This window comes from Muscardinus avellanarius (assembly GCF_963383645.1).
Source record: "Muscardinus avellanarius genome assembly, chromosome: 16".
Taxonomy (NCBI): Eukaryota; Metazoa; Chordata; class Mammalia; order Rodentia; family Gliridae; genus Muscardinus; species Muscardinus avellanarius.
The window spans coordinates 60,309,124-60,332,862 of NC_137802.1; the positions used below are offsets into that span (position 1 = coordinate 60,309,124).

Below are 23,739 nucleotides of genomic sequence, written 5' to 3' on the forward strand. Positions count from 1 at the left end.
AGGCTTGTATTTAACTCCAATGGTCTATATATCTGCCTTTAGAACAGCACTACACTGTTTCAATTATTGTAGCTTTATATGGTTTGAAATCAGAAAATATATATCTGCTAGCTTTGTTCTTTTTCAAGATCGTTTTGGGTATCTAGAATTCATAGTCCATATTAGGATAGATTTTTTTCTGAAAAATAAATATATAAATATATGATAGTTTCACCTAAAAAAACAGAAAAAAAATATGCTCTAGTAAGAAAGAAAGCAAAAAGAAATATTGAAATGCTATCTTTAAATCATCAAACGCTTGGTATCAGACAAATGAAACTGTTATGTGAGATTATCATTTTTAATTTTGGATAAATTGCTATAATACTAGATGTCAACCACTAAGCCAAGCATGGGAAGGAGGGATGGGGAGAGAATGGGGTGGGGATCGGGTGGGGGCTGACTGGGCGATGTGTGCATGTATGTCTTCAAAAGTTTGTATCCCACTATGATGTATGAATACAGTGCACCAATAAAATAAAATTAAAAAAAATATATAAATGAGTTTAGGTTTTATAGCCTATATAGCTGCTGCTTAGCCATGACCTTGAGCAGGAGGTTAGTTGAAAGAAACTATTCAGAGGAATAATTACATTGGTTGATATAGGATTGGGCCTAGAATGTATAATTACTAACTCTTTAAAATGTCTTACCTGCCTTTTCTCCCTTTAGGATTTTCGTCCCTGAGTCATGGAAGACAGAAGCGCTGAAAAGTCATGTGAAGAAGCGTGTGAGTCGCTGAAGAGGCAGGACTATGACATGGCCCTCAAGCACTGCACAGAGGCCCTCCTTTCTCTCGGCCAGTACTCCATGGCAGACTTCACAGGGCCGTGTCCCTTGGAGATAGAACGCATCAAAATCGAGAGTCTTCTCTACAGAATTGCCTCATTTTTGCAACTGGTGAGTGAACACTTGGCCCGCAGTGTGGAACCATGTAAAAGTGGTCCTTTTCAGTGAGTGAGACTCTGGCTGCGCACTCTGCAGACCGGTGATTCTGGCCTGAAGTGCCAGCTGATTGCTGAGCAATTTCAACTTGGAAAATTGTACCGTTTTGCATTGTTTACTCACAGAACAAATATTTGTTGAGTTCATAAATATCTATGGACTCAGTTCTCTTCTAGGAACATGGCAAAATATTGATGAAAGAGAAAGATTCCTTCTTTATGGTACCATTTCCAGTAGGGAACAGACAAGAAACAGTCACTGTTATATAAGTACACATACTAGATCAGCTGTGTGAAGGAAGGAGGATGGCCTGGGGCTCAGAGTACCAGGGCTGGAGGTGGAGCTGCAGTCTTAAATGGAGTGCTCAGGGCAGGCCTTGTTGAACGTGAGAAGGAGGTGGGGTGGGAGGGGAGAGGAAGAGGGCAGAGCCGCCAGGCCTTGGGAGCCATTGAGGACGGTGGTGCTTGTTCTCTGTGAGGTGGGGATCTGCGGGTGCTGAGCAGAGAGGTGGCATGATCTGATTCACAGGAGCCACGTGACTTGTGTTGAAAATATTGTAATAAAGAATAAGAGTAAATGTAAGGAGACTAGTCTGGAGATTATTGGAATGACCTAGAGCAGATGGGCATGGTGACCACAATTTTAACCCTAGTACTCCTGCTGAGGCAGGAGGATTGCAGATTTGAGGCCACCCTCAGCAACTTAGCAAAGCCCTGTTTCAAATAAGCTAAAAAATGGCTAGGGAGATAACTCAGGGAGATAACTCAGTGGGAGAGTGTCCTTGGGTTCCATCCCCAGTACTGCCAAAAATAAAAAACAGCCCCCACCCCATCTCAGGGCAGAGATGGCAATGACTCAGTCAGAAATAGTAGCGGTGGAACTAGTGAGAAGAGGCTCTTTCTGGTTTAAATTTAAAGTAGAAACAAACTTCCTGAGGTACTGAATGCAGGGATTGAGAGAGAGCTGTCATGGTCACTTACCTTGAACGCTTATTTTTTGTGGTACTGGGGTTGAACCCAGGAGCATTCCCCCTCTGAGCTATACTCCAAATCCTTTTTTTGTTGGTGTGTGTGTGTGTGTGTGTGTTACTGATGGTGGAACTCAGGGGCTTATCTACCTCCAGGCTATACTCCCAGACTATTTTTTATATTTATTTGGAAACAGGGTCTCACTAAGTTGCTGAGAGCCTCACAAAGTAGCCGAGGCTAGCTTCGAACCTGCAGGAAGCTGGCTTTGAAACCTGCATGATCCACCTGTCTCAGCCTCCCAGGCGCGGAGTTATAAGCGTGCGCCACCACACCCGGCTACTTCAAGTCCTTTATACTTTCTATTTTGAAACAAGGCCTTGCTAAGTTTCTGAGGCAGGCCTCCAATCTGTGATCTTCCTGTCTCAGCCTCTCAAATACTAGGATTACAGGCTTGTGCCACCACACCTAGCTACCTTGACTAAGCAATTACCCTCTAAGCAATACCCCTCTAACTACCCCTTTAAGCAATTAGAAGAATGGAGTTTTCTTCAACTGAAGTGCAAAGGCTGGAGATGTGGAGTAGGTCTTGTGAGTTCAGATTTGGACCTGTGGAGTTTGATATGCCTTTTAGCTCTCCAACTGGAGATGTTGAGCAGGCAGTCAGATGTGCAAATGTGGACTTAGGGAGAGATTCATATGAATATTTGAGATAGGGTTATACTAAATAGAGTCCAGAGACAGAGAAGTGAGAACCGGTCTGTGGTGCCGCAATGGGAGAAGGTGAGAAGGGGAGAGTCCAGCAGAGCAGCCAGAGAGCCAAGTGTCCTGGGAGGCCCGTGGGGCCGGCTCAGCAGCCTCAGTGCTCCTCTGGAGGGGTGGCATGTGTCGCAATGGGTGCAGGTGAATCTGCCTGGAGTAGGCGCGGGTCCACACAGTGTAGGATCGGCTTTGGAAAGGGGCAGCATGGTTCATCTGGGAACAGGTGGGAGGGACAGAGAGGGTGCTGGCAAGTGGGGTGACATCCTGGCTCTAGTGTTCAGTCCAGTCCTCAGCGGAAGAGGAGGGCGGGAGTGGAGATGAGAGATGGGGCAGTTGGTGGACCGGGGAGCTCCCTGTTGATTTGTAGTATTGTGGAGTCCTCAGAGCACAGGGGGAGCTCTCCTTTCTGTGAATATTAAATTTGCAATATTTATGGCTCAACTTTGAAACAAAACCGAGCTTCTCTTTGGTAACACCTTTGTTGAAAGCATCCCTTGAACTACTTAATTTTATCTTGTGTCTTTTATTTTGCAGAAAAACTATGGGCAAGCCGATGAAGATTGTAGGCATGGTATGTTTAAAAACAGGACTCTTTTCTGATTTGAAGATTTTGAATTATTAAATTGAGCAATGTTTAAGGTTTGATTTTTTTTCTCATTTGCTAATTTCAAGAGTAATTACAGTATTAGAAACCCTCACCTTTCTGTGGCACCCAATGACTGATAATGGTTGATATCTTTACTGCTATGACAGATGTACATTTGAACACTGGCTACTAGTCATGAGTGTTGACATTCCTGCCACCCCCACCCTATTGATTTTGTGTCTTTTTAAATTTTTAGTGAGTAGTCTAGTCAGTAAAAGCCCAAGTTTAAGAACTGTAGCCCATGATGGTCGTGGTGGCGCACGCTTGTAACCCCAGTACTTGGGAGGCTGAGACAGGAGGATTGCAGGCTTGAGGCCCAGCCTTAGCTACTTAGGCCCTTCACAACTTAGTGAGACCCTGTTTCAAAATAAAGAATAAAAAGCCGGACGTGGTGGCGCACGCTTGTAATCCCAGCATTTGGGAGGCTGAGACCGGAGGATCGCGGTTCGCGGACAGCCTCAGCTACTTAGTGAGGTCCTCTGCAACTCAGTGAGACCCAGTTTCAAAATAAAGAATAAAAATCGGGCTGGGGCTGTAGCTCGGAGGTAGAATGCCCCTGGGTTCCATCCCCAGACCTGCAAAAGAAAGAAGAAAAGACAGAAAGAAAATAAATAAGGCTGGGGTATAGCTTGGAGGTAGAATGCCTCTAGGTTCAATCTTTGGTATGGAAAAAATAAAAAAAGAACTGTAGCACGTACTGTTTAAATGCTAAGTTTGGATACATGGAAAGGAGGACCTATCCTTCTTAAAATGTTTTCAGAACTAGAAGACTTTCCTCAGAAGAGACTGGCTAGAGGCTTTTCAGTATTTGCTCCTGTTTCCTTTTGGTCAGGAAATGGAGACTGGTAGGCTCCGTGGGAGCTCTCAGTGTACAATCCTGCGCTCTCTGCTGCCATCTCACTCAAGCGCGTCTCGGCGCGGGCGGGAGCGGCGTCCAGCGGGCATTCTCACACTCCCGTCCTGGATGTTTTTGTACAGCCCAGTGACTTGGATAATAGAATGTTTTATCTAGTCAGAATTGGGGGCAGGGGCAGAGGTGTTTAACATAAGTTAATTTTTTTCCTCCTTTGTGGCAACATATTAAGAAATACTAAGTATTTTATTGTAAACCTTTCAAAACTATATTATATACGTTTGTGACATATTGGACATAATTCAGCCATTCACTAAAGATCAGTGACTTCTTTCTGACTTCATGGAATTGTAATGGTTTGGGTGTTAAGTTAGAATTAAAGATGTCTAGTACAATCTTTAAAAAAATCTCTGATATCTTTGGACATTAAAAAATACCAATAAGAGCCGGGCATGTGGCACCTGTTATAATCCCAGCATTTGGGAGGCTGAGACAGGAGGATCTGGGATTGCTATCAGCCTCAGCTACTTTGCAACTCAAAGGGCCTTTCAAAATAAAGAATTATAATTCTGATTCCCTCAATTTGAGACCTTGTCTCAAAATAAATAATAATAATAATAATGATAAAAAAAATAGGGCTAGGGGTGTAGCTTGGAGGTAGAATGCCCTTGAGTTCCATCCCCAGTAATGCCAAACAAAACAAAACAAAAAAATCAGTAAGTCTAGGCATGGTGGCGCAGGAACAGCAGTACTTGGAATGCTGAGAAAGGAGGATTTCAGGTTCGAGGACAGCCTCAGCAATCTAGCAAAACTCTGCTTCAAAAATCATCACAAAGTGCCTTGCTTGCTTACATACAGATACATCATGGATATGTGTGTGTGTGTGTGTGTGTGTATTTATATATGTGTATATATATGTGTGTATGTATCTATATCTATCTATCTATCTATCATCTATCTATGGTTTTTTTTTTTTTTTTTTTTTTGGTACTGGAGGTAGAACCAAGAGGCAGTCTACCTCTGAGCTTAACCCCAGCCCTATTTTCTTGATTTTTTATTTTGAAACAGGGTTTTGCTAAGTTGCTAAGGCTGTCCTCAAACTTAGGATCCTCCTGTCTCATCCTCTCAAGTACTGGGATTATAGGTGTGCACCACTGCACCTGGCATATATCTTGCCCTGGTTCTTGCTTAATATTCCCTAGTGTGGGGTTTGGAGTGAAGCTCAGTGGTAGAGAATTTGTCTAGAGTGTACAAGGGCTTTGTGTTTAATCCCTAGAATACAGGATAAACAAAACGGTCAAAGCTTTCCTGGTATGGATATGCTGAATTTTTTTCAACTCTTTTCCAATTTTGGTGAATTTTTAGGTGGTTCCAGTTTTTTGGTTTGTCATTATAAAGTATCCTGTAGCTGGGTTAAGCCAAATATATACTTAAAAGTTTTATAGGAACTGTCAAGATGAATTTTAAATATCCACACCTTCAGCAATAAACGAGACCGCTCATGTAATTTCACTAACACTGAAACTTAGCAGCCTTGAAATGTTGCAGTCTCATGTATGAGAAATGATAGTCCCTCCTTTCATTGTCACCTTCCTACTAGTGAGGTTGATACAGACTTCTCATTTTAGAGATGTGCAAACAAAACTCCCAAGAAGGTTAACTACTTGTGAAAAGTCATGGAAAAGTGAAAACTGTTGGTGAAAGGAGCATGTGGGAAAGCGTCATGTTTTCCTGTTAGTTTTCTTTCAGAGCATTTGAGAGTTAGGTATTATTTTACAACAAATGGCTCGCCTACATAGAAGTTTAGCCAGCTCTAAGATGAAGTTGTCAAGACACGGGTCTGCTCTGTGGTGTCAGTGGAGTTTGTGGTGGAATGCAGCCTGGTGGTAATGCAGTCAGACCCTCTGACCCACTAATGTCATTTCTGGGATGCTGTCCCAAGTAAATAATCGGAAAGAAGGAAAGAATTGTATACAGAGTGGTGCTCACTGCAGTGCTTGGGTGTAAAAGTGAAATCGGTTAGCTTTCACTGTAGTTGTATTTTATGCACTCTTTGTTCATGAAAATATGATAAGAACTTAGAAAGTGGCCATTTTTAATTAGTACAGGAGTATGTAGATAAAGTTGATAATTTGAAATAGATATTTGGGAATATTGGCCAACATGATTCACATAGTTGAAGAGTTCTGGTATTATGTGTAGTTTTTTCTTTTCAATGTTAGTGATGTTACTTTTGTGTAAGATCAAGTGCTATATAGTTAGTCAGTCAGTAATAAAAGTAAGACAGAATCTTGGTTCTTGTTAATTATTATACTGCTTTGTTAGGCCTAGATGTTTCCAGGGATGGCCCTGGATGGCTCTCTTAAGTGCTCCGACCATTGACATTGTGCTTGAAGCATTTTACATACAGTGCTGTCTGGATGTTTGTTATCTTGTTGTAGGGTTATCAGTTTGCATTCCTTGCAACTTTTAGCATGCCACATCTAATTTAGCCTCCTCCCCTTCTCTTTCTGCTTCTGCCCTGTGGTGGATTAGGAAATTAGACTTGCCATCTTGGTTTATGGAAAATATACAAGAAAGCAGATGAAATAGTATAATAAACATGCATATTCTCAAAACTGAGATTGAACAATTAATGGTTTGCCCATAATTACTTCATTGTTTCCTTAAATATTTAAAAGTAATGATAAACATGACATTTACCCCTAAATACTTTAGTATATATCTCTAAAAATTAAGGCCAGTACTGCATAGCTACAATATTGTTGACCTAATAAAATTGACAATATTCTCTAATATTATCTAAAACACATTCCATGTTCAGTTTTACCTGGTTGTCCCCCAGGCTGATTTGTTTAAACCAGGAACTAATAAAAGTCATACAGTTTTGAAGTTGAAATTCTATGTCAGTAAGATTACATAGACCCTGATAACCCATTAGAGATGTACAAATTTTATGTTTCAGTTTGTTTGTTTGTTTATTTATTTGTGGTGCTGGGAGTTGAACCCAAGGGCATTTTATCTCCAAGCTAAACCTCCAGCATGATTTTTTATTCTTTATTTTATTTTATTGATTTATTTATTTATTTTTTTAACCTCCAGCATGATTTTTTATTCTTTATTTTATTTTATTGATTTATTTATTTTTTTTTTTGGTGGTACTGGGGTTCCTGGAAGCCCTTCTACTTCCAGGCTACACTCCCAGACCAATTTTATACATTTTTATTTTTTTATTTATTATTATTATTTTTGGTGGTACTGGGGGTGGAACCCAGAGGCTTTCTACCTCCAGGCTATATTCCCAGACCCTTTTTTAAAAAATATTTTATTTGGAAACAGGGTCTCACTGAGTTGCTGAAAGCCTCACTAAGTAGCTGAGGCTGGTTTCGAACCCGTGTGACCCTCCTGTCTCAGCCTCCCAAGCTCGGGGATTACAAGCGTGCGCCACCACGCCCAGCTTTATTCTTTATCTTGAAACAGGGTCTCACTGAGTTGCAAAAGGCCTCACTAAGTAGCTGAGGCTGGCTGCAAACCCAGATCCTCCTGTCTTAGCCTCCCAAGCACTGGGATTACAAGTGTGCGCCACCACACCCAGCTATGTTTCAATTTAAAAAAGAAGATTCTGAGCGAGGATTTAAGGACATCTAGAACATAAAGTATGTGGGCTGAGGTCATGAATTTTACTTCTGAGTTCAGTGCTGGGTTCTGGATAGCCAAGGTTGCCAGTCAGTGATGACTGGTTAATTGAGGTGGTTATATCAGTTTTTATTATCTGAACAGAAAACATAATGGGAAAACTTGCATGAAATAGTATTTTTTTTTTTTTTTGGCCTCTTAAATATCTGCTACATAGGAAGCTTACATTTTTTTGCATTAGCAAAATGAAAGAAATAAATGGATAAAGTAAAATAAGAAGAAAACAATCTTACCAATTCGAGTATTGTGCTACATATAATGAATGGGTGAAACTTAATAAAAATCAGGCTGTTTTTAAGCCCTAGCTGAGAGTTTTGTCAATTTAAGAACTCATCATTACGAGTTTATTGTAATCATACTTGGCCTGTGAGGTAAATGATTAACAGTAATCCCTGTTAAGAGGCTAATAGGGATACTGATAGGTGAATGAACCTTCTACAGTCTCCCTGGGAGAGAAAGTAGAATCTTTAACTTTATTCTCAGAAAAGTTTATTTTTGTTTTTTGGTGCTGGAGATCAAACTCGGGGTCAGTCTACCTCCGATCTACACCCCAGCCCTATTTTATTTTTATTTTTGAAGCAGGGTCTCGTTAGGTTGATGAGTCTTACTACTTGCTGAGGCTGTACTTGAACTTGTGATCCTCATCTCAGCCTCGCAAGTACTGGGATTACAAGTGGGCACAACCACAGGGACTAAGATTCGGTCTGGTTTTATTTCTGACTAACCATATAGCACTTACCTTACACAAAAATAACATCACTAAAGTTGAAAAAACTACATATAATATCAAAACTCTACAACTATGTGAATCATCTTTGCCAATATCCCCAAATATCTATTTCAAATAATCAACTTTATCTACATACTTCTGTACTAATTAAAAATGACCACTTGTTGCCCGGCGTGGTGGCACACACTTGTAATCCCCGTGCTTGGGAGGCTGAGACAGGAGGATCGCACGGGTTCAAAGCCAGTCTCAGCTACTTAGTGAGGCTCTCAGCAACTTAGTGAGACCCTCTTTCCAAATAAAATATAAAATAGGTCTGGGAGTATAGCCCGGAGGTAGAAAAGCCCCTGGATTCCACCTTTAGTACCACACAAAAAAAAAAGAAAGAAAAAAAAAAGACCATTTGTAATGGCTACTTTTGTTTTTTGAATGTTTTAATATTTTATCAGTGGAATCATGCATTATGTGACCTTTTGAGATGAGTGTTTTCATTCACACTGAAATGCCCTTGGGAGCCACTCAAGTTTTATTTACCAACAGGAATTTAAGGACCCCCCCCCCCAACTGCCACCAAATAAAACCACCACTGCCACCAAATTATCTATCTATCTATCTATCTATCTAAAGAATGACATCTTTTAAATTTTTTTATGATGCTTGGGATTGAATCCAGGAATGTTCTACTATTGAGTCATACATTAGCCCTTTTTATTTTTAATTTTGAAACAGGGTCTTGCTAAATTGTTGAGACTGGCCTCTAACCTGCAGTCCTCCAGCCTTATCTCCCAATTATTGGGATTATAGGCATGTACCACTGTGGTTGGCTTAACTGGAGTTGTATTTATGCATGAAGGCAATTTAAAATAAATAATACCTTGCTTTATAAAATCTCAGTAAATATTGTGATAAAGGGGGATATGAAATTAAAGATGATTATGAGCACTTGAAAACAGCTCCTGCCCTTGCCAATAGATGGAAGGGTCTGGGGTTGATCCCAACTACCACAAAAGTGAAAACAAAGAATAGAGCTTTCTTTCATAAGGTAAAGAAAATATTCATAAAAGTAGTAAAATGTCTTTTTTTCTCAGTAAGCAAATTAGTGGGGAAAATACAAGCAAATTAACCATGGAAATAGTGAAGGAAGGGAGTATAAGCAGAGGATTTGGAAATCTTTTTCTGCAATCAGTATTTCCCTTGGGGGCTCAGAACAGGGAGGTGACAAAATGCTGCCTTCTGAAATTGAGGAGGCAACAGAGGAGTTTTAAGATTGGAAAATACAGTTAAATAGATCTTTTTCTTTCTTTTTGTGGTACTGGGGATGGAACCCAGGGGCATTCGACCTCCAAGCTACACCCCCTGCCCTATTTTTTGTTCTTTATTTTTAAACAGGGTCTCTCTGAGTTCCAAAGGGCCTCACTAAGTAGCTGAGGCTGTCCTCGAACCGCAATCTTCCTGTTTTAGCCTCCCAAATGCTAGGATTACAAGCGTGCATCACCATGCCCAGCTAAGCAGTTCTTTTTCTATAGTAAAATCTTAAGTTACCAAACAAGTTACTGGAGGTTCACTTTTCTGTAACTATATAGTAAATGTACCTCTGAAGTTAGGGTTTCAGGGTGCGCACACTTGCACGTGCTTGGAATTGAACCTAGAGACTTTCTGCCTCCAAGCTATACTTCCCAGCCCATTTTATTTTTTATTTGGAAACAGGGTCTCACCAAGTTGCTGAGAGCCTCCCTAGGTTGCTGAGGCTGGCTTTAAATCTGTACTCTTACTGTCTTAGTCTCCCAAGTATTGGGATTACAACTGTGTGCAACCGTGTCAGGCTTGAAGTTAGGATTCTTAATGAGGAGGTTTTTAAAGGCACCCTAAGCATAAAATCTTTTTCTCATACATACCATTTGCAAGTTTTGCAAATACCACTTTTTTTTTTTTTGGTGGTACTGGGGGTGGAACCCAGAAGCTTTCTACCTCCAAGGCTATACTCCCAGACCTTTTTTAAAATATTTTATTTGAAAACAGGGTCTCACTAAGTTGCTGAAAGCCTCCCTAAGTAGCTGAGGCTGGCTTCAAACCCGTGCGATCCTCCTGTCTCAGCCTCCCAAGCGCAGGGATTACAAGTGTGTGCCACCACGCCCGGCTCTATGCAAATACCACTTTTTTTTGTTGTGGTAGGGACTAGGGATGGAACTCAGGGAAGTTCTACCTCTGAGTTATTCACCCAGGCTTATTTTATTTTATTTTATTTTATTTATTTATTGGTGGTACTAGGGGTGGAACCCAGAGGATTTCTACCTCTGGGCTATACTCCCAGACCTATTTTATATTTTATTTAGAAACAGGGTCTTACTAAGTTGCTGAGAGCCTCATTAAGTAGCTGAGACTGGCTTTGAACCTGTGTGATCCTTCTGTCTCAGTCTCCCAAGCACGGGGATTACAAGTGTTCGCCACCATGCCTGGCTTTTTATTTTATTTTATTTTATTTTTTTGTAGTAGTGGGGGTAGAACGGGGGTGGTGGTGTTCTACCTCTGAGCGATATTCCCAGCCCTATTTCTGTTCTTTATTTTGAAACAGGGTCTTACTGAGTTGCAAAGGGCCTCACTAAGTAGCTGTCCTCTTGTCTCAGCCTCCCAAATGCTGGGATTACAAGTGTGCGCCACCATGTCCGGCACCTATTTTATTGTTTTTTATTTTGAAACAGGGTCTCACCAAGTTGCATAGTTGCTGAGGCTGGCTGGGTACTTGTGATGTTCCTGTCTTTTGAGGATCCCAAATATTGGAATTACAGGCATGTGACACCATGCCTGGTACAAATATCACTTGAAGAATGCCATAAGTAAAAGGTTTATTCAAGCTGTGAATGGTGGTATAGGGCTGGGGTGTAGCTCAGAGGTAGAATGCTCCTGGGTTCATTCCCTAGTACTTAAAAAAAAAAGTTTATTCAAGCACATAGATAAAGTAAAACCCTTTTATGGTTTTCTGGGAAGCAGTGTTTCAGGTTTGTTTTTATGCTTTGTGTATCAGTTTTTTACTCTGTATTTTATATAATGAGGAAATTGAGAGACACTAAAAGAATTAGTGCTGACATTAAACTAGAACACTGAGAATAAAGCAGAAAGAAGGATCTGTTGCTGAAGAAGGAAAACATGCAGAAGGCAGGCGCCCAGGAGTCCTCATAGTGAATTGCCGGTGAAGGGAAGGGCAGTTGTGAATAAACAGCAAGACTTTAACTTAAAGCTTGCGGGATGCCCGAGGGCATTGTCAGAAAAAGCCTGCAGAGTTGTGTGACCAGCCAGGCGTGGTGGCGCATGCCAGTCATCTCAGTACTTGGGAGGCTGAGACAGGAGGCCTCAGTAAGGAGTGAGACCTGGTTTCAAAATAAAAGTAAGATAGGGCTATGGGTATAGGTCACAGGTAGAATGCCTCTAGATTAAATCTACAGTGCCAAAAGAAAAAAAGAAAAAAAAGAAAATAAATTTTGTGACCAGATTAAAAAGACAAAATATTGAAAGGAAGGCAACAGGGATTTAAAAAACTAAACATATAGTATTTAAAGCTGTAGATGAGATATTTAGAGGAACGTGGCATGGTGAATGCCTCTAATCCTGTACCAGGGAGGCTGTGAGAGAGGAGGATTGTAGGTTTGTAGCCAGCTGCAGCAACTTAGGTCCTCCACAACTTAATGAGACCCTGTTTCAAAGTGAAAAATAAAGTAGGGCTGGGGTATAGTTCAGAGGAAGAATGTCCCTGAGTTCAGTCCCCAGTACCCCATCCCACACACACAGGGGAAGAAGAGGTCCAGGTGGTACCTAATTTTGAATTAGTACTAGGGCTCTTCATTTCCCATATGCACTTTATAAAGGAAACATTTTATCTACAAAAGACCTTGGTAAGGAGGGCATCAAATGCTGCAAAAACTGTAGTCCACCCATCCAAAAGCATCTATTTATTACAGTTAGAATAAAGGAGACGGTAAGGGAAAGGGTTCTGGTGGAAAAGAATCCTGTCACAAATCAGCCCCAAGGACACTTGGTGATATCTTTGTCACTTTATTCCTTGGTTTGTTATATTTTTTCATACTTGTAATGAATGGCCATTTGAACCTCCAGTTAATAACTTGATTTAGGCCTTCCATTCTTTGGAGTCTTTTTATATACTGTTGCCTCAGTGTAGACATGTGTCTGAGTTTATTGTCAAAAATCAGATGACTGATATTTAGGGAGAAATTTAATTTTTGGTTCTGTGAGTGTTGTCCTGAGAGTGTAATGCTAAGCAGTGGAAGATTTCAATTTATTAATAACTAAAGGATTTAGTAGTTCTAGTAATTAAAATTTTTTCTTTTGAGGAGTTTTAGAAATATGCCTTGATTTAGACTAAGCTCTTCAATAAAAGACTTTAGAAATAGCTAAGGGTTTGATAAAAGAAATAACAATATGGTCATGTTACTGAAAATAGCAGAGTAACATTCAATCTCTCCTGTACTTTAGAAAATTACCTTTCTCATTGCAGGCAATTCTTTACAAGCAAAGGGAATTGCATTTTAATAGTTAATTCTTTTTTTTGTGAGTAGCTGAAGGCTATCAGATGGCTTAACCAAGGCTATTTTTATTAAAATATTTAAATACATATTTAATGTTACTCAGTTTTTAGTTCAAAGAATTTCAAATAGACTTTTTTTTTTTTTTTTTTTTTTTGCGGTACTAGGGATGGAACCCAGGGGCATTCTACCACCGAGCCACACCCCAGCCCTATTTTTGATTCTTTATTTTGAAACAGGGTCTCACTGAGCTGCAAAGGGCCTCACTAAGTAGCTGAGGCTGTCCGGAAACTGCTATCCTCCTTTCTCCGCCTCCCAAATGCTGGGCTTACAAGCGTGCGCCACCACGCCCAGCTTCTCAAGATGATATATATATATATATATATATATTTTTTTTTTGGTGGTACTGGGGTTCCTGGAAGCCCTTCTACCTCCGGGCTACACTCCCAGACCTATTTTTACATTTTTATTTGGAAACAGGGTCTCCTAAGCCAGCGTGCGCGGCTAGCTTCGAACCTGCACGATCCTCCTGTCTCTGCCTCCCAAGCGCGGGGATTACAAGCGTGCGCCACCACGCCCGGCAAGATTATATTTTTAATGTCATCTCTTTTTTGCAAATTCATGTATCACATCCGAGACAAGCCTTACTTTGAAAAATTTCAAGCCTTTTCAAGATACTAAAGATAATAAATAAGGGGCCAAATTGGTAGCATTGCAATTTAATTTTTGTAGAAGATACAACAGCAGGAGAATCTGAGAATCTTTTTTATCCATATTTTTTTTTGTTTTTGCGGGTCTATGGATGGAACCCAGGGGCATTCAATCTCTGAGCGACACCCCCTGCCCTAATTTTTATTCTTTATTTTGAAACATGGTCTCAATAAGTTGCAGAGAGCCTCACTAAGTAGCTGAGGTTGTCCGTGAACTGCGATCCTCTGGTCTCAACCTCCCAAATGCTGGATTACAAGTGTGCGCCACCACGCCTGGCTCTTCTATAATTATTGATTATAAATATAAAACTTAATTATAATAATTTATCTTTTTTTGCTGTAGTTCTTTATGTGGGATCCTTTAAGAAATAAAGTGCATTTCAAAGCAAACAGGTGGGAAAAATTGTTCCTGTACTGCTTCTTGTATAAAAAGAAATAGAAAAAGGAAACATAATTTTGACAAATATTAAGACATTCAAGCACCAATGTAATGGAAGAATGTAAAATAATATTCAGTCAATACCTTGTATAAAATTGAAGATATCTCAGAGGCATTCGAATATTATGTGATTCGATACTCTTTAAATATGCCATAATCATCTGAGATTGAAACATTTTTAGACTTTCATTCCTCTGAACATTTAGACATTTTCATTTTCTCAAACCTTTTTTAGCTCTTAACAACTAGTTTCTCAGTACCTCAGTTACCACAAAGGGAAGCACACTTCTTCAGGTGGCCCCAGTACAAGTTCTTAGAAGGGGGAGGGAACGTGGAGGGACCTCTTCTGATGCAGGAGATTGCTGGGTACTTTATATAACTGGCACAGTTAGTCTTTGCCACAACTCTGCTGTCATCTCCAATTACGAGGAAGGGAATAGGCTTTGGAAACTGTAATATAATCTCAGTAGGATGGTCAATTTTCTTCAAAACATATTATTTGCCTTATCTGACTTGATCCTTACCACAGATTTATACACTTTTATACACTTTGCTATTTCACACACGGCCAGATTGAGGGCCAGGCAAAGTGATGGGCCCAAGGTCATAACTGGATAGTTTTAGGAAGAGTAAGATCTGAGGTGTGGGCTTAGTCTGAAATTTTATAAGGCATACTTACCAATATTTTATTGGAGATACTTATTTATTGGAATTATCTAAAGGCATTTGAGTAGAAGGTGAGTAGAAGGTACATAATATGGTGAGACAGTAGGTTGACCCCAAGCTAATTTGTGTGTGTGTGTGTGTGGGGGGTATTGAGGCTTGAACCCAGGGCTTCATGCATGCTAGGCTAGCCAAGTGTTCTTTTTTTTTTTTTTTTTTTTTTTTTTAGGTGGTACTGGGGGTGGAACCCAGGGGCTTTCTACCTCTGGGCTATACTCCCAGACCTATTTTATACTTTATTTGGCAACAGGGTCTCACAAGTTGCTGAGAGCCTCACTAAGTAGCTGAGGCTGGCTTCGAACCTGTGCGATCCTCCTGTCTCAGCCTCCCAAGCGTGGGGATTACAAGCGTGTGCCACCACGCCCAGCTTAGCCAAGTGTTCTACCATTACATTTCCAGCCAGTATTATTTTTTATTTTGAGACAGGGTCTACCTAATTTGCTCAGGCTGGCCTCAAATTTGTAATTCTCTTTCCTTAGCCTCCCAAGTAGCTGGAACTGCAGCTGTACACCACCGTGCCCAGCTAAATGTTTTTAATTTTTTAAAAATTTATTTATTTATTTATTGATTGATTGATATTGGGGATGGAACCTAGGGGCATTCTACATCTGAGCTACACCCTCATCCCAATTTTTTTATTCTTTATTTTTATTTATTTATTTATTTTTTTTGTGGTACTGGGGTTCCTGGAAGCCCTTCTACCTCCGGTATACACTCCCACGGGCTACACTCCCAGACCTATTTTTTAACATTTTTATGTGGAAACAGAGTCTCTTAAGCCAGCGAGGCTGGCTCGGAACCAGCGCGATCCTCCTGTCTCCGCCTCCCAAGCGCGGGGATTACAAGCGTGCGCCACCACGCCCGGCTTATTCTTTATTTTGAAACAGAGTTTCACTGAGTTGCAGAGGGCCTCACTAAGTAGTAGCTGAGGCTGTCCGCAAATCGAGATCCTTCTGTCTCAGCCTCCCAAATGCTGGGATTACAAGCATGCGCTACCACACTTGGCTAGCTAAATATTTTTAAACACAGGGCTATGCTGTGTGTGGTGGTGCAGGCCTGTAATCTCAGACTTGGGAGACTAAGAGGACTGTAGGTTTGAGACCAGCCTGTTCAACTTAGTGATACCCTGTTTCAAAATAAAAAATAAAAAGTGCTGGGGGGGTGGTAGAATGTTCCTGGGTTCAATTCCCCAGTACCACAATAAATGAAGGAAGGGAGGGAGAGAAGAAAGAAAGACATACTGAGACATATTCAATTTTCAATTTAGTGATTTAATAAAGGGTATATACATACAAATGTTTTACTGCACTTTTTTTTCCTTTGGGGAGTGTGTGTATATGGTGCTAGTTATTGAACTCAGGGGTGTTCTACCTTTGAGCTATACCCACAGCCCCATTTGAGTTTTTATTTGGAATAGGGTCTCATGAAGTTGCTGAAAGCCTTGGTAAGCTGCAAAAGCTGGCTTTGAATCTGCAATTTTCTTGTCTCAGCCTCCCAAGTTCTAGGATTATAGGTGTGCACCACCATGCCCAGCTGCAGTGTTATTTTATTATTATTATTTTTTTGGTGGTACTGTGGGTGGAACCCAGAGGCTTTTTACCTCTGGGCTATACTCCCAGACCTGTTTTATTTTTTATTTTTTATTTTTTATTTATTTTTTTGATATATATATTTTTTTATTGGTGCACTGTATTCATACATCATAGTAGGATACATACTTTTGTAGACATACATGCACACTTTTCCCAGTCAGCCCCCACCCAATCCCCACCCCATTCTCTCTCTATCCCTCCCTCCCATGCTTGGCTTAGTAGTTGACATCTAGTATTATGGCAGTTTATCTAAAATTAAAAATGATAATCTCACATAACAGTTTCATTTGTCTGATACCAAGCTTTTGATGACTTAAAGATAACATTTCAATATTTCTTTTTGCTTTCTTTCTTACCAGAGAATATTTTTTTCTATTTTTTAGGTGAAACTATCATATATTTATATATTTATTTTTCAGAAAAAAATCTATCCTAATATGGAATATGGAGTCTAGGTACCCAAAACGATCTTGAAAAAGAACAAAGCTAGAAGATATATATTTTCTGATTTCAAACCATATAAAGCTACAATAATTGAAACAGTGTAGTACTATTCTAAAGGCAGATATATAAACCATTGGAGTTAAATAAAAGCCTAGAGCTAAATTCTTCCCTATATTGTCAAGTTATTTTTGACAAGGTTTCCACGAACATTTGGTGGTGGAAATGATAATCTTTTAACTAAATATTGTTAAAAAATAATAATTACATGGAAAAGAATAAAATTGGCCCCTTACCTAATCCCATATACAAATATTAACTCAAAATAGATAATAGACCTAAATACAACTCTTAAGACTATAAACTTTTAGGAGAAAATCTGGGTCATAAAACCTCACAACATTGAAATTGGCAGTGATTTCTTGGTTATGATTTCAATGACACAGGCAACAGAGGAGTATACAGACTCCCTAAAAAATAAAACAATAAAAAAATTGTCTGTTGGATGGAAACTCTTGTTTCTCTGGTTCTGGTGTGTGTTACCTATTTCTTCTTTGTAGTTAATCTCTTTGAGTATTTTCTCTAGTGCTGGTTTTGAAGACATAAATTCCTTCAGTTTCTGTTTGTCATAGAAGCTTCTTATTTCTCCATCTAATTTGATAGAAAGTTTTGCTGGGTAGGAAATTTTTGGCTGGAAGTTGTTTTCTTTCAGAGTTTGGAATATGTTACTCCAAGCCCTTCTGGCTCTCATAACTTGGTTTGGGAAGTCTGGAGTGATTCTAATTGGTTTGCCTCTGAATGTCACTTGGCCCTTTGCTTTTGTTGCCTTTAAGATTCTCTGCTTGACTTCCACATTGGTCATTTTGACAATTATGTGGCGTGGGGATCCTCTTCTCCGATCCTGTCTAAAGGGAGTTCTATAAGTTTCCTGGACCTTTGTATCAACCTCTTGCTCTATGTTTGGAAAATTTTCTGCTATTACTTCCTTGAAGAGATTGTTGATCCCTTTGGTTTCACTTTCTTTTCCCTCCTCTATTCCAATTATTCTTAGGTTAGCTCTCTTAAAATGGGCCAATATTTCTTCAATATCAGATTCCTGCTGTCGGATATTTTTTTCTAGATTAGAAACTATGAGTTCATTTTTGGATTGCTCATCTTCTAAGAGCGAGATTCTGTTCTCCATGTGTTCTAATCGGTTGTTTGTGCTTTGAATTGAGGCCTTTACTTCATTAATTGCATCCTTTATCTCTTTTTGGCTCTCTCTGAGTTCTTTTCGAAGCACCTCTATTATTTCTACAGTTATTTTCCTGATTTGATCTTCTAGAAATCTCTGATTTTCTGTTTTATCGGGTTCTGATGTTGTGGGGTTGTGGGCATTAATTGCTCGAGTATTATTCCTCTTTCCCATGATTTCCGATGTTTGTGCCTTCTCTGGGTTCTTCCCTTGGGTCACTATGACTTCCCTTAAGGTGTTCTGGATCTCGAGTCAGTAGTATCTCAGACCCCACTACTCCTTTACTGGGTTTTATCACAGAGTCTCCGACCCAGAGAGTCGATAGAGGCTGCTTTAGACTGTGGGGGGTGCCAGGTTGCACGTTCTCCTATGGTGTGATATCTCTGCCACCGCCCCTCCCCCACTGGGTCAAGTCCCAGTGAGTACAGTACTGGGATTTCTCCTCTGTGGCCCGCAATTTGACTCACTGTTCTTGAGTACGCAGATGTGACTGTACTGGCCTCGCTGAATTTGCTGCTGCTGCCGCCGGTGGCAATATGGCGCCGCTGCTACGCCCCCGGCTATGGGGCTGGCGTTTTTCTTCTTGATTTTGATTTCTACTCTGAATCCCTGCAGCGTGTGCTGAGCTCGGCCACTGGGAGCTTTAGATGCTCTCTGCGCGGAGAAATCCCGCCTGGTTGTTCCGCAGTGGCTCACCTCGGCTTGCTGTAGCCGTCCCGTGAATTCGCCGGTGCCTCCGGCAGTATGGCGCTGCTGCCGCGTCTGCCACGTCCTCGGGCGCGAGGCCGGTGTATCTCCTCTGTGGTTCTGTTCTCAGTCTGCTTTCTCTCTGGAGCCTGGTGATTTTTTGTTTCACTGGTGATGGTGTTTTCTGGTTATGAAAGGTGCTGATTTTGTGGTAATGGAAATTTGTTGTTAGCGGGGCTCTTAAGCCCCGCTTTTCTCGGTCGCCATCTTCCCGGAAGTCTTACCTGTTTTATATTTTTATTTGGAAACAGGGTCTCACTAAGTTGCTGAAAGCCTCACTAAGTAGCTGAGGCTGGCTTCGAACCCGTGCGATCCTCCTGTCTCAGCCTCCCAAGCACGGGGATTACAAGCGGGCGCCACCACGCCCGGCTGCCATCGTTTATTTATTTATTTTTTGCCTGGCCAAACATAAACTTTTTTTTTAAATTGGTGCATTGTAATCATATATCACATTGGAATACAAGACTTGAGAGGATATACAAGCACACATCATCCAATTAGCCCTCATCCAGCCCCCATCCCATCCCCTCCCCCTCCCTGGATCCCATGCTTGTTTGGTGATTAACTTTGATACATTTGTTTATATACCTCCTGCATTTTAAAGAGGCTTCATCCTCCCCAGTTCCATACCCTCTGATTGGTCACCTTAGTTGCTTCACTATAGGGCCCTTTCTATAGCTCGACCTCTTCCTGTTGTACCTTTCCCTCTAGTTTTTGCTGATGAGGGGAAGCATCTGATTTTTATTTTCTGCGATATTTCTCTCTGCATGCCGCATTGCAAGTACTGATCCCAATCTTGATGGCCTCAGTAGTGGCCTGGCTACCCGGTGGACTGATCCAGACCTCACTGGCTCAAGCAGCGGCCTTGCCTCATGGGAGGCCCCGATTCTGGTCTCGCTGGCCCCGACACCAGCCTAACCCCTCAGCTGGTTCCGATCCTGTCCTTGGAGGTCCCAGTAGCGGCTTTGCCTCACGGCAGGCTCCGATGCCGGCCATTGGCCCCGGCACCGGCTTAACCCCTCGGCAGGCTTCGATCCCGGCCTCAGAGGCCCCAGCACCGGGCTAGCCTCACTGCAGGCTCCGATCCCGGCCTCGCTGGCCCCAGCACCGGCCTAACCCCTCGGCAGGCTCTGATCCCAGCCTCGGAGGCTTCAGTACCAGCCTTGCCTCACGGCAGGCTCCGAAGCCAGCCATTGGCCCCAGCACCGGCCTAACCCCTTGGCAGGCTTTTATCCCGGCCTCAGAGGCCCCAGCACCAGCTTTGCCTCACGGCAGGTTCCGATGCTGGCCGCTGGCCCTGGCATCGGCCTAACCCCTTGGCAGCCTCCGATCCCAGCCTTGGAGGCTCTAGTAGCGGCCTTGCCTCATGGCAGGCTCCGATGCTGGCCATTGGCCCTGGCACTGGCCTAACCCCACGACAGGCTCTTATCCTGGCCTCGGAGGCCCCAGCACCGGCCTTGCCTCACAGCTGGCTCTGATGCTGGCCTCATTGGCCCCAGCACTGGCCTAACCCCTCGGCAGGCGCCAATCCCGGCCTCGGAGGCCTCAGTAGCGGCCTTGCCTCACGGAAGGCTCAGATGCCGGCCGCTGGCTCCGGCACCGGCCTAACCCCTCGGCAGGCTCTGATCCTGGCCTCGGAGGCCCCAGCACTGGCCTTGCCTCACGGCAGACTCCACAGTGTTACTTTTAAAAGATAATTGGAATCTGGGGCAAGGGAATGGTTAAATAAATTGATACATATCCATGGTGGTGCATGCATTTCGGAGGCTGAGACCGGAGGATTGTGGTTCGTGGATAACCCCAGCTACGTAGAGAGGCCGTCTGCAACTTAGTGAGACCTGTTTAAAAGTAAATAATTAAAAAATAGGGCTGGGTGTGTAGCTCAGAGGTTGAATGCCACTGGGTTCCATCCCCAGACCTGCAATAAAATAAAATAAAATAAAATAAAATAAATTGATATATCTAGTTGACATTATATAATGTATAGCCAATAAGACAAATAATGCTAATAACATAGAAAATAACAGAATTTGCTGAGATCAAAGAGCACAATCCAAACCATTCTGTTTATATAGTTAAAGTTATTTAAAATTATGTACATATTGATAGAAATTGGTGGAGAAAGCTGGTCGTGGTGGCGCATACTTGTAATCCCAGTACTTGGAAGGCTGAGACAGGAGGATCCTGTTTGCGGATAGCCTCAGCTACTTAGACTTTCTGCAACTTAGTGAGAATTGGTTTCAAAATAAAGAATAATAATAATAAAAAAAATAGGAATGGTGGTATAGCTTGGAGGTAGAATGTCCCAGTACGGGGGAAAAAAAAGAAAGAAATATTGGAGATCTGAAAAATTAAGTGAAAACTGTTTAGTGGTGAGATTATGGTGAATTTATTTAGGATTTTTTGGTGTTACAATGTTTGTGTGTTAAAAATGCAAATAATAGCTGGGCGTGGTGGCACACGCTTGTAATCCCCGCGCTTGGGAGGCAGAGACAGGAGGATCGCACGGGTTTGAAGCCAGCCTCAACTACTTAGTGAGGCTCTCTGCAACTTATTGAGACCCTGTTTCCAAATAAAATATAAAATAGGGCTGGGAGTATAGCCTGGAGGTAGAAAGCCTCTGGGTTCCACCCACAGTACCACCCAAAAAAAAAAAAAAAAAAAAGCAAATAATATGAGAGGATATATTTAATACAGCCACAAACAAGTGCATTATGAACAGGCTCAGTGGACTTAGTATAATCTCATGGATATGTGAAAGAACATGATGTTAGAAGTAAGTTTTCTTGAAAAGGAAGCTAAAGTCTATACAAATGAATATTAGAATGTTGGACTTAACGCCGGGCGTGTGGTGGCGCATGCTTGTAATCCCCGTGCTTGGGAGGCAGAGACAGGAGGATCGCGCAGTTCGAAGCCAACTGTGCTGGTGTAAGAGACCCTGTTTCAAAAATATAAAAGAGGTCTGGGAGTTAGCCCGGAGGTAGAAGGGCTTCCAAGAACCCCAGTACCACCAAAAAAAAAAAAAAAAAAAAGAATGTTGGATTTAGCAATAAAGAGAAGGATAAAGATTGCTTTATTAATTGCATCATTAGCAGTTACTGTGAGAAATCATTTTGAATGACAAGGAATAAAAACGAATATATTTGACATTGATAGAAACATAGGATCCTTGTGACTGTATTAAAGACTATTGGTTAGCATTTTCTGTGGCTGTGAGACAATTGGATTCTTAGTTAATCTTGCTGGTTTTTTTTTTTTTTTTTTTTTGCGGGCCTGCGAATGGAATCCAGGGGCATTCGACCTCCGAGCTATACCCCCTGCCCTATTTTTTATTCTTTATTTTGAAACAGGGTCTCACTAAGTTGCAAAGAGCCTCACTAAGTAGCTTGAGGCTATCCTTGAACTGTGATCCTTAAATCTCAGCCTCCCAAATGCTGGGATTACAAGTGTGTGCCACCACGCCCGGCTCAATCTTGCTGGTTTTTATAAAGGCTAATTCTAAATAGTTTTGGAATATTTAATGTTGAGATGTGCCATTTCTATTCTGGTGCATTTTAATGGCAGTCTTGTGTCAGCATAAAAATGTGTGAATTTTATTCTGCTAATAAAGCTGCAGTTTCAAGCCCTCACTTAGCCAGAAATGAAAGGTTGCGCAGTGTTTTTTACTGGAGCGCTCTCTTGATCTTGAGATGGAGCCTCACAGTGTTGCCTAGGCTGGTCTCAAATCATGGGGCCGTTGACCTCAGTCTCCCATGTAGGTGGAACTACAGGTGTGTACCACCATGCTTGGCCAGATCCTTTAAAAAAATTAGTCATTTTGCTGGGTGTTGTGGTGGACACTTGTAATCCTAGTACTTGGGAGGTTGAGACAGGAGAGTAGCAGGTTGGAGACCAGCCTCAACAACTTATGGAGACCCTACTTCAAAATAAAAAATAAAATTGGGCTGGAGGTGTAGATCAGAGAATGTTCAGTTCTTAGTATACACACACAAATATACACAGTCACTTAAAATTTTATTTTTGATACAAGGGTTGAACCCAGGGGCATTCTACTTCTTAGCTATACCTCCAGATCTTTTTATTTTAAAACAAGATCTTGCTAAGTTGCCGAGGCTTTGTTAAATTTGCTAAGATTGGCCTCACACCTGTGATCTTCCTGCTTCAGTCTCCCACATACTGGGATTACAGGCATGTGCCACCACACTTGGCTAACTTTTTTCTTTATTCTTTTTTTGGTACTGAGGATTGAACCCAAAGGCATTCTACCTCCAAGTTATACTCCCAGCCCAGTTTTATTTCTTATTTGGAAACAGGGTCTCACTAGGTTGCAAAGGGCTTCTCAAAGTTGCCAAGGCTGACTTCAAACCTGTGATCCTCCCATCTCAGCCTCCCAAGTACTGGGATTACAAGCATGTGACACCATGCCTGGCTGTAATTTTTTTTTAATTGACATGATGATTGCACACATTCACACAGTATGCAGTGATCAGATCAGGATAATTTAGCATAGCTGTCACCTCAAACATTTATTATTTGTGTTGGGAACATTCAAAATACTCGTTACTAGCTATTTTGAAATTTGAAATTCATTGTTGCCAACCATAGTTATCCTGCTGTGCTGAAGAACATGGGAAATTCTTCCTCCCTCTTGTGACTTTTTTTTTTTTTGTGTGTGTGTGTGTGTG

The 23,739-nt window shown here is 41.4% G+C and overlaps 1 protein-coding gene across 2 annotated transcripts in view; it reads left to right on the forward strand.

Annotated features, from left to right (window-relative positions):
- Positions 1–729: 729 nt before the first annotated feature.
- Positions 730–23,739, forward strand: part of HELZ (helicase with zinc finger) — a gene marked incomplete at both ends in the record, with an annotated part of 133,403 nt that continues 110,393 nt past the window's right edge. For both annotated transcript variants that reach the window (XM_080712452.1, XM_080712453.1), the window contains 2 exons: positions 730–939; positions 3,246–3,282. In XM_080712452.1, the coding sequence (XP_080568578.1) occupies positions 730–939; positions 3,246–3,282 (247 nt within the window). The remainder of the gene's footprint in view (positions 940–3,245; positions 3,283–23,739) is intronic.